This window comes from Anolis sagrei, chromosome 2, assembly GCF_037176765.1.
Source record: "Anolis sagrei isolate rAnoSag1 chromosome 2, rAnoSag1.mat, whole genome shotgun sequence".
Classification (NCBI taxonomy): domain Eukaryota; kingdom Metazoa; phylum Chordata; class Lepidosauria; order Squamata; family Dactyloidae; genus Anolis; species Anolis sagrei.
In genome coordinates this window covers 195,496,764-195,508,201 of record NC_090022.1, presented here as the reverse complement: position 1 = coordinate 195,508,201, position 11,438 = coordinate 195,496,764, and the positions used below count along the sequence as shown (strand labels likewise).

Genomic DNA, 11,438 nt, shown 5'->3' with positions numbered 1-11,438 from the left:
ACAGAGAAGCAAAACAAACACCACAGAGGTGTTAATACTTCCCTATGCTATCCAAAACACACACAGGCACACACTCACACATATATGGTTGGAATTACCTGTTCCAACTTAAATACAAATTCAACTTAAGAAAAAACTTACAGAACCCATCTTGTTCTTAACTTGAGGACTACCTGTATAGTCAGTTCATGTAAACACTAAAATATTCCTTGATGCCAACCTTAGAGGCTCTTAAGTTCCTTAAAATACATTTCTAAAGCTGAAATATTCAGAACCGCCTCACTTTTTGTTTGTATGCACTTAACTTTAGGAGGTAGTGAAACCGCAAACTGCTGAATCAGTGCAATTGTGTGAATGAAGCGAGGTGTGGTATCCAAGGTGGCCTTCCCAGTAGGAGTCCCCTATCAGTGATTGCAGGAGCCCCCGGTGGCGCAGTGGGTTAAACATTGTGCCAGCAGGACTGAAGACTGACATGTTGCAGGTTCGAATCTGGGGAGAGCGCGGATGAGCTCCCTCTGTCAATTCCAGCTCTCCACACGGGTACATGAGAGAAGCCTCCCACATCAAAACATCCTGGTGTCCCCTGGGCAACAACCTTGCAGACGGCCAATTCTCTCATACCATAAGCAACTTGCAGTTTTTCAAGTCGTTCCTGACACGAAAGAAAAAAAGATTGCAGTGAAATAGTAGGTTTGTACACTGAAGTCTTTAATGTTTAAAATCTTGTACCAGCTCTTATATGTGAACTCTGACATCTCAAAACTCGGCTAAATAGTAAGTATTGGCAGCCATCACAATACGATACTCAGCGTTGTTAGTTGTACATCTTTAAAAGAAAAAAAACATTTCTATGCTTGTGAAGTGTAAGGCATTACATAAACTGGAAACTGGCTAGTAAAAAAGGAGAAGTTTGGAGAAGCAAGTATCAAGAGAGGGTTGGAAACTTTGGAATAAGTATTTTGAAGGAAGAGTAGTCACAGCAAGTTTACTGCAGAGTCAAAAGCATTTCTGGAAGATGTGAATAATTCTGCACAAGAAGAAAGCAAGAAGGTAACATTTCAATGAAAACCAAGAAGAGAGAAATACAATAACAAAACCATTTATTGTAGCCGGATTCTCAAGAATAACGAAGCAATAAGTGAAAAACAAAATCATATCTTCACTCAGGTAAAGCTCTTTTGTCTCTGTGTTTACACTCAAGGTTCCATGTAGTACATGTTACTTATGATTAAGTCCCAAAGATTTCTTAGGGACCTTTGAATGTCTTGCCTAAACTTAATCAGATTCATCACACTAGAGAAAAAAATCCACTTAAAATCCAGTTTCTGCCTCCTGCAGAATTCTGAGGTTTGTAGTTTAGGGAGGAGCCTTTAACAGCCTCACTAAACTACAAACTCCAGAATTCTGCAGGAGAGAGAAACCGGATTTTAAGTGGATTTTTTCTCTAGTGCGATAAGGCAGCACGGGTTGTTCACAATAGAAACCAGGAAGAATTTTGTTTGGTTTGTTTTTAAAAAAATAAGAATGTATGCATGCACATACACAAATAGTTGCATCAAAACAAAAGAGAGAATTTGTAAAAGTTCCAATTGTAAGAGAGAGAAAAACTTGACAGATTAATCCACCCAGTCAGCGGGATTTGAGCTGTTAGAATATGAGTGTCTCTGTCTCTTGTTGTCAGTAAGCCACAGGTTCTTTCATGTTGAGAATATTTTCAAAAACTTGTATGAATAGAAACACTGACTGAAATTTGGCTGGTTGAGTAGAAGGAGGATTTTCTTCTGAGTTTCTTTGCTTTCTGAACTGCAAGATATTTGTTTCTGAGGAGATGAGTACAGAATTCCAACCCTTATTCTCTCCCTTTTGCAAGAATAATCTTAACTCCATTTTTATTCCATTAATCCCCATATGTTTGATATTTTATTTATTAAGTTTGTGGTCTCTGCCCCACATTTATTGGTATTGATTTTTTAAAATTTAATCTAGAATTATGAACATGTAAGTTCATAAAGAAATACTTTTATCACCCTTGGGAACTTTATTATTGTTAAATCTGTATAACAAATCTGGAGGCATATAGTACCAATGGGTGACAGCCAGATTGCTCACTGGAGCGATGTATAGGGAGCATACAACGCCCCTGTTAAGTCAGCTCCACTGGCTGCCAGTCTGTTATTGAGCCCCATTCAAAGTGCTGGCTTTGGCTTCTAAAGCCCTAAACGGTTTCAGCCCAGCTTACCTGTTGGAATGTATCTCCCTCTAGGATCCACCTCAGAGGTTAAGATAGTCGTGGGAGGCCCTGCTCTCAGTCCCGCCTCCTTTGCAATTGCAGCTGGTGGGGATGAGAGACAGGGCCTTCTCAGTGGTGGCCCCTATGGAACTCCTTCCTCAGCAAAATTAGATCAGCCCTCCTCCCTTCTGATCTTCAAGAAAAAAACTAAAAATGTGATTGTGGGACCAAGCTTTTGGCCAGTAACTTAAGCAGTGGAGTAAGTGACTATGAAACTAATACAATGATGAATGGAACAGCCCTGGATAATTATATGAATTGCTTGATTTTAATGAAGTTTTAATGTTTTATGTTTTTAACTGCTGAGTTCAATGTATTTTATTTTATTGATATGTATCTGTGTGGCATCAAATTGTTGCCTTTTGTAAAGCCACTCTGAGTCCCCTTCGGGGTGAAGAGGGCAGGTCACATTGTACTGAATAGTGTATTTCTCTAGCAGGTGTTTATTAAAAGAAATCTATATAGCCCACAGAGTGCATTACCAGTAACAATCTGTGCTAATATTTATCTTACAGATCCAACCTGGAAGTAGAATTAATCAGATTTCAGATATTCAGAAGACTGTACTGCCTAAAATCAGAATATGAATTGGAAACTCGTGAGCCATCTTATGACAATTGCGTTTATTAAGCTAATAGGCACATCTCTGTTCCTTTTCTATTGTGAGTATCAGAATGAATCTGAAAAATTTTCATTACGGTTTTCTGATTTTAAAGACAGTAGCTAAATAACTCAGTTTCTAAATTTCATTCATGATAGTTTTTGTGCTGAGTGCAGATTGAAAGACTTTATTTAACTTTTTATCATTACAGAAGTAGTAATATTTAGTCAGAATTTTTAAAGTTGCAGATCAGTTAAGCATTGCAAACTGATTAATTAAAGTTGCAGGTCAATAAAGCATTGCAAACGGATGCTCTACTACCTGATCTAGAAATTAGCCCTCTCCTCATGTCTGGAGCTAAACTCACACAATCTGGAGAATACGTGCACTCATTTCCTGCCTGAGGATGACTTGCAAAAGCTGGAGACTCATGGCCAGGCCCTGAGATCTGGAAACTCCAACAGAGAATGAATCACCATGAAAGCGGTCAGAGCTATTACTCAATAGTACACATAGATCTGCACTGCAGAACAGTTTGTCTCTAGTTTCCAAAACTGAATTTGTTTTCTGAGGCCACAAACTGATATAGATCATGGAATCATGAAACTGGAAGAGACAATAAGGGCCATCTAGTCCAACCCCCTGCCATGCAGAAACACAATCAAAGCAGTCCCAACAGATATCTGCCTTAAAAAAAATAGGAACGGGTTGGGAGAAAATCTAACCAAGATGGCAGTATGTGAAAAGAACTTCAGCCCCTCTCACCATGCATTTTCTGATTAATTTCAACTACTCTTTGCCTTGTTCTTGGAAAACTGTGATTTTTTTTAAAGAGAAAGCTACTGGCTTTATGTTTAAATGGTCCACTTTTCTATGGGTGTTTCTAAGCCAAATTGGGAATTTAATCTTAGTTATGATTTGCAGGAACGAGTATGAATGTAGTATTTTAGAATAACTGACATTAAATATTGAAATACATAAATCCTTCATTAATTCTGAACGATCCATTCATGTGTTAGAGTTATAATGATCTATGTGCAATATAGTATCAAAACTTCAGTGCTACATTGTGGATTCTTTCCGGATTCCAGATCCAACCCCACATATTGGTAAGCAGACACTGGGATTGACAGGGATCTGTTGCCCACATAATCAAAAGCAGTAGATTGTTGTTCCCTCTCACCATACTTGAGCAATCTCTGGTATGACAAGCAGAAAAGTTTGGAAAATGGAAATCTCCAATAACCTTTTTGGAGATTTTACAATATTTGAAAGGCATGGCCTTGTTAGAAGTCACAACCTTTTGAAAATGATGCCATAACCTCTTGGTAAAAGCATGACCTATTAAAAGCCATAACATTTTGTGAAAATGGCATTCACCAGTATTCACACACACACACACACACACATACAGCACAATTTCAGAAGTGTTCCTTTTAGTTGCCCAAAAAACATCTACTGTACCTCAAAATATATTTGCCTTTAAATCATGCTCTCTAGAGACAAAAATAAGCAGACTTCTTTAAAAGCAACACAGTTTGTTTACTCACAAACTTCATGTATTCAGCATACAGGTACTTTGATTATCAATCCAGTTATAAATAGGATTTGAAGTAGTTTCTCTCTGTGTGTATGTATATACACACACAGTACATAATCTAAAGCATCTCTCTATTTTGAGAGTCTAATAGAGTCTCTGTGTTCAAATAGAGTCTAAACTGAACTTCTCCTACATTGAAGTATAAAGCAAATCAGTTCCTATTGAAGTCTGAGGCAAAACCGTTTCTAAAATGGAGTCTGAGTCCTGAATAATCCCAGTTCTGATCACATGGTTTGCAGCCCCTCCCACTGCAAAGATAAAATTGCAAACCAATATACACAAATACAATACAGTAAGCAATTATACACATAACAAACAAGTAGTGGAGGCTTGAGAAGGTTGCTATTTCCAACAGAAAATGAGGACCTGTCACAAATCCCACTCACACTGGAGTTCACTTGTGGAGTTCACAGAGTGTGAATGTCAGCCCCTTCTCCAGTCAACAGAAATGGGTGTCTGTCAAATGGGGTTTGGGGACTTCCATGGTCCTATATTTGGGACTACATAGGGATCATTAATACGTAGCAGTTACAGGTTCCTAACTGGGGTTAGGAATTTATAACAGCTCGATGGGATTCTGGACAGTGTTGCTATTCAAACATTTTTTGAAAATATACCTAAACTGTTTGAACAATGGCAAAAGTTAATTCAGGATTGATTGTTTTCCTCCATTCAACACTTTTTGAGAAAGTAGGAGTGGGAGGAAGTCAGTAATGTATTTAGTTGGTGTCTGTGTCTAAATGAAAAGAAGAAAGGAAAGATATAACATGTTCTTTGTTTGCACTTCCTTTGCTTCTCTGCAGAGGATCGTGTCCTCATTTTACAAACTAAGAACAGCATAGATGGCAGACATGACTGAAAGCAATGGAGCCAGGGATTTTCAAGGGGGGGGGGGGGAAATACGACAGTCATTTCAACCCAGATTACTCAAAACATTATGACTAAGATGTCTTCCTTCCTAAAAGGACAGACATTTTCAGTAATCTTTGTTTTAAAAATAAGCACGCACAGAGATGAGGCAATCCAGTGGTGTCTTGCGATGTGGTTTGTTAGATGGCAATAACCTTCTGAGTATGACTATGTAAGGAAGAGGAATCATCTGACGACTCCTTCTCAAAAGTTGTCAGTTGACTTCCTGTATTTACTTCCTTTGCCAGGGCATTATGAATATCATTTTCTTAAAATACAAACCAGGAGTGGACAACTTCAATGGATTGCAGGGGATCCCTCCCTCCCCCACCCCCCACCCCCCACCCCACCCCCCACAAACACACACACACACAAACATTCCCTGGTCGTACAGACAGCCAAAAATACAGACACAAATCCACACACACAAAAGAATTGTGAAAGTAGCTGGAAGTTGACCTCTGAATTTTTAAAATATATGTATATATATATGTGTGTGTGTGTGTATATATGTATGTATGTATATATATGTATATATATATATATATATATATATATATATATATATAAATAAAATGTTAATCAGGATGGAGTTGGAACCTATTTAAAATGTGAATTGTCGTTGCCAGATGTTTCAAGGTGGGCTATGACAATCCATCTGAAAAACTTTGGGAAATTCAAATGTTTGTCATCTAGTACCAAAGAGGCTGTGTTGAAGCACTAGGCAAGTCTCCTAAATAGAACTTTCCATAAACATAATGCCACAAAGATTTTCACAATAGTTGAAAGTGGTAACTCTCAAAGGGAAAAGGCTGTAATACTAAGGCAGATACATTGGGAAGGGCTTGTTCTCCAGACCCTTGATCACTTTAGTCACCCCCTCTTGATACATTACATCCTGTCAACATCTCCCTTCAATTGTGGTGCCCAGGATTGGACACAGTATTCCAGGTGTGTCTGATCAAGGCAGAATAGAGGGGGTAGCATGACTTCCCTGGAACGAGACACTAGACTTCTATTTCAGCAGGCCAAAATGCCATTGGCTTTTTTTTGCTGCCACCTCACATTATTGGCTCATGTGTAACTTGCTGTCCATGAGGACTCCTAGAACTTTTTCACACATACTGCTGTCGAGCCACGCGTCCCCCATTCTGTATTTTTGCATTTCATTTTTTTCTGCCTATGTGGAGTATCTTGCATTCGCCCCTGTTGAAATTCATTTTGTTAGTTTTGGCCAATCATCCCTCTAATCTGTTAAGATCATTTTGAATTCTGCTCATATCTTCTGGAGTATTATCTTTGTATTAAGAAAATGTTGTCTACAGTTTCACAGATTTTTCACAAAGCCTCCAACACCTCCAACACCACCTCAAAACCAGAGAAAGGTAGGTTTGCAACAAAAAAACTGGGCATGGACATCTAGGTTCCTTGCTGTGTAATAATTTTGATTGCCTCCAGTTTCTCCCATCTTCCACAGACTGCTCTATAAGATGGGTACCTTTTGATGGCAAGTGCTACTATTTTTCTGCTGTAGAAAAGACATGGGATGAAAGCAAACAGGACTGTGCACAATCAAATTCTCATCTTGCAATAATCAACAACAATGCAGAACGGGTAAGAATAAAAAAAAGTGGTTGGCTATATTTGGGTCCCAAAACACTTTGCTGTGTGATCGAGTCTTCTGAAATGAAAGAACTGAATTTTAGAATTTTTACAGATTCCCACCACGCCCGCCCCCACCACCTTGCATTTTCTCGTGGTTGCCTTCAATTTTAGAAACTATTTAGAAACTATTATTTTAGAAATGCTAAAATAATAAGGTTTTGCAGTCCTCAAAATGTACTTTTAACTTAGCAAGTGCAGGCAAATGCCTGCAAAGATCCAAAAGAAGCGCAGGTACAAAAAGCATTTATAGGAGACGTCTTTTTCCCTTTCCCAAAAAGGTGCTTGAATTAAGGTCCCTCTGCCTTTGCACTTCATGACCACAACAAAGTGTTCAGATTTCATTGTGTTTTTCATGACTAATACCTATGCATCTTCCCCAGATATTCCTACAGAACAAAACACAAAATGCGCACTACTTCTTAGGTCTGACTCACAAAGGACAGTGGACATGGATGGACAATACAAAGTTTGACCCTAACATGTATGTTTATTCATCATTATGATACTTGGGGCACAAGGCTCTATCCATCAGACTTGGTTACTATAGGTTTGCAGTTGGTGACACTGACAAGCTTTATATGGGCACCTGTAAAGATTAGGACTGTGTGCCATGAGGAAGCTTCACATTTTTGAAGCAGCCAGATTTAAATCCAAAACAAATTTGTTGTGGTGCACAAAATGGAGTCCTGGCAAGATTGGGTGGGTGTTAATAGGATATTTGGAGTTCATTTTTAATGGGAATTGAAATAACAATCTTCGCTGCCAAACACGACCTTCATTGGGGGTCTTTGGAAGGAACCACATACATATACACTAGGCTTGTGCATTTCGGCTGAACCTTGTTCCATTTCTGCTGGCCGGATTCTGGTAGACTGTTCTCATGTGCCTTTTTTTGTCCTCATCCGAAAAATACAGCTAGATCCGGCCCATTGGCGTTAATGGGAATTTACAAGGCTCCCTTTTATGTTCCTGGGACCCTTTCCTTTCTTCCCTTCAAAGCAGCCTGGGTTTTAGCAACAGGGTTAAGGAAGCACCCTTCCTGGCACCCTTTCCATTTTTTCCCCTTCAGGGGAGCCTGGGTTGCAGCAACAGGGTTAAGGAAGCACCCTATCCAGCCCATTGAGGGGGGGGGGCTTCTCAGGCTCCCCTTCCCATCATTTTAGGCATTGTTTATCCTTATATCCTTCATTAAGACCTGGATTAAAATATCATACCACTCTTTCTGCAATCTTTTCCCCTCTATCTGTAGAGGAGACCAGGTTTAATGCTTCATTAAAGCCATTTTTATTTCTACTCTAGAGTAGACAGGTGCTACAGGCATGCATGCTCTCTCCTTGCACACAGCTTTCCAAGGCATTTTAAGGGGCTTCCCACATTCTAGGGAAGAAAGAGCAATCCACCTGGAGCTATCTCCCCGGGCTTCCTTAACAAGCCCACTCTTTGCCCTGCCTGGAGTGGTGCCTTCCCCCCCCCCCCCCCATGCCTTTCTGTGGGTTTAATGCATCCTTAAAACCGTTTCCACTTTGTACTCTAGAGGAGACGTAATAGTAATCGTTTTCTGAGGATGAGGCTTTTCTTTTTGTTTGCTGGGATTATCATTATTAATAATTATTATCTTTTAGAAGTATTTTCTGAAGGAGAGGAATGACTGGGAGTTCCCAACTCTCAGTCAGTCCCACTAAATAAAAAGAATTTTAAAAAGAAGGATAATAAAAAAGATTCAAGAGAGAGGCCAAGCCGGAATCCAAACCAAAAAATATACTGAAGCCAGGGTGCAACTGTGATGCCAAATAGGGAAGGAGGAGCCATGATCGGCTGCCATGTGGTCCCGTTATGGATGGGAATCCATACTGGCTGGGCGCTTGCCATTACGGCCACTCGACCCAGCTGAAGAAGCTGAATTAGCCAAAGGAAAATGGCTAAAACAGATCCACGCGGAAGCCTAATATACACACATCCTGTTAACCCCTGTTCATAGCATGTTGATGAGCACCAAAATTAGGGATGCATTTACACTGTAGAATTAATGCAGATTTACACCACATTAACTACCGTAGCTTAATGCTTTGGAATCAGGGGAATTGTAGTTTTACAAGGTCTTTAGCCTCCTTTCTTAGAGAGTACTGATAGCTCAGCAAACTTGCTTCCGTAGCATTGAGCCATGGCAGTTCAAGTAGTGTCAAACTGTATTAATTCTGTATTGTCGAAGGCTTTCATGGCTGGAATCACTGGGTTGTTGTAGGTTTTTTCGGGCTATATGGTCATTTTCTAGAGGCATTCTCTCCTGATGTTTTACCTGCATCTATGGCAAGCATCCTCAGAGGTTGTGAGGTTGTGTATCAATTCTACCCAAAGAATTGTGACAGCTACAAGCCAGGACTCCTACATAGGACCTATAGCAGGAGGAGAAAGAAGGATTTCTCCAGTGGGCACTTGATAATACAAAAGTATCAAACTAGAATTCCACTTTAACTACAAACACCCTATCAAATCCTGGGATTGGCAGTTTCGGCAGGGGCATTTTGGATTCTCAGACAGAGAGCTCCAACCGTGCCTCTGACCAAACTACAAATTCTGAGCTGTATTTTAAAAGCCAAATTTGCAATTTGATCAAATGTCGTGTTTTTATAGAAATATTTGCTCCAGCCTCATAAACATTATCCATGGAAACATGAGGTTTCCTCCCTGTACAGCAGTGTTTCTCAACCTGGGGGTCGGGACCCCTGAGGGGGTCGTGAGGGGGTGTCAAAGGGGTCGCAAAAGACCATCGGAAAACATAGTATTTTCTGGTGGTCATTGGGATTCTGTGTGGGAAGTTTGACCCAATTCTATTGTTGGTCGAGTTCAGAATGCTCAGTACTAAAATGACAGGTATCAAGTAGCAACAAAAACAATATTATGGTTGGGGGTCACCACAACATATGGAACTGCATTAAGAGGTCACGGCATTAGCAAGGTTGAGAACCACTGCTGTACAGTTTCCCCATTTATTATATTTGCAGTGAATACAGAGCATATTTATTATTTATATATGTTAGGTTGGATGCAGAAATCTTCATTCTTCGAATGTTTGCTTCTTTTCCTTTCCCAGATTTAAAATATTTCATATGGAGAATTCTGACTGTGCCTTGGTTGGATTTAAAAGATTTAGTTCCCAGTCTTGTTCTGTATCAAGCCGCTGGATTTGCGAAGAGAATGAATAAGGATTCCCCGAATGAATGGGAAATTATTTCTCAGTTAAGAAACTTTGCTGAAACTGAACTCTTTTTTTCATATTCTATGACCTCTGGAGGGGCATCCATATCTTCATTCACGTCGAAAGTTGCATATAGGTACTGAGTAGCAGAGCAATACAGTGTGCATGCAAATGTACTTCTGTTTGCATAGCTGCATCTACTTTAATATATGTCAACCTGTCTTGATGTGGACTCTTACTTCAGTTGTCCCCACAAACAGCCATTCCACCAGATGACCAAAGAAGGAGCAGACATGGAAGGGATCTTTCATCACTCGTGAATGATTCCTGTTGCGTCTTCCTCTTCTGAGGAGGAGTTGGAAGAGGAGAATGCTGAAGAGGAAGGGGCTGGGGACTCTGGTCAGATGGTCAGGCCTGCTCAGGACGAAGAAAAAGAAGAGGGAAGCACGCTGGCTGTTCCTACTTTTCAAGAGCAACAAGCAAAACATAGATCACCCAGGATTGCTGTTAAAATTTGCAGCGATCACACCACTCCCTAGAGACACGTATGCTATGGGTTGAGGTCTATAAATCAGGAGCAGGGGAAACAGTTGTTGCTGGCAGCAACTGATCCAATTACCTAGTCTTTGTTCCTGTATCTGTTCCAGCAAGAAACCTTGTCTTTGTAAGTGTTTTGCCTTGAGAAGAAACTACCAAAGACTTTACTTTGTTCAGCCAAGAGACTTTTACCTTGTTTTGTGTACTTGCCTTTTGTATTTGATTTTGCTGCTTTAAACTTTGATGAAGTAAAAACTTTTTGAGTTCCTTTAAATTTTGTGTTAAGGCTATTCTTGGGGCAAAACAGGACAATTCCTTGAGTTCTCCTAACCCTTTGTTTCCACTCACTCTTTTTCCATTGGTTAGCCTGTGAGCATGGACTGTGGGCCAATGTCTATACTTGTCTGTGCAGGGCAAAGGTCCCCATAGGGCCAGAAAGAAGAAAGAAGCATCATGCTGGTTGTGCAAAGTCCCCAATCTGATGTCTGACAATATTCCCACAGTGGTCATGAGTTCGCACAGAGCTCTGTGCCTGGCTATGGGTGGCAATAGCAACAGCAATACAGAGATTATAGAATCATAGAATAATTGAGTTGGAAGAGTGAAAACTGTGGAGAGCTCCTGTATCTTTCATGGTTGT

The 11,438-nt window shown here is 40.1% G+C and overlaps 1 protein-coding gene across 1 annotated transcript; it reads left to right on the top strand.

Moving 5' to 3' along the window:
- The first annotated feature begins 925 nt into the window (after positions 1 to 925).
- Positions 926 to 11,009, top strand: LOC132766507 (C-type lectin domain family 5 member A-like). The gene is made up of 6 exons (XM_060760856.2): positions 926 to 1,167; positions 2,806 to 2,952; positions 6,726 to 6,785; positions 6,878 to 7,014; positions 7,446 to 7,546; positions 10,157 to 11,009. Exons 2-6 carry the CDS (start codon positions 2,874 to 2,876, stop codon positions 10,266 to 10,268), a joined length of 489 nt encoding a protein of 162 aa, XP_060616839.2. The 5' UTR covers positions 926 to 1,167; positions 2,806 to 2,873; the 3' UTR covers positions 10,269 to 11,009.
- Positions 11,010 to 11,438: the final 429 nt, after the last annotated feature.

What these genes read in the sequence shown, in the direction of transcription:
- LOC132766507 (XM_060760856.2), top strand. Translation starts at nt 2,874, where the DNA reads ATGAATTGGAAACTCGTGAGCCATCTTATGACAATTGCGTTTATTAAG. An exon ending in TCAACAACAATGCAGAACGG is followed by an intron (nt 7,015 to 7,445) that starts GTAAGAATAAAA and finishes CATCTTCCCCAG; the next exon opens with ATATTCCTACAGAACAAAAC. An exon ending in ACAAAGTTTGACCCTAACAT is followed by an intron (nt 7,547 to 10,156) that starts GTATGTTTATTC and finishes TTCCTTTCCCAG; the next exon opens with ATTTAAAATATTTCATATGG.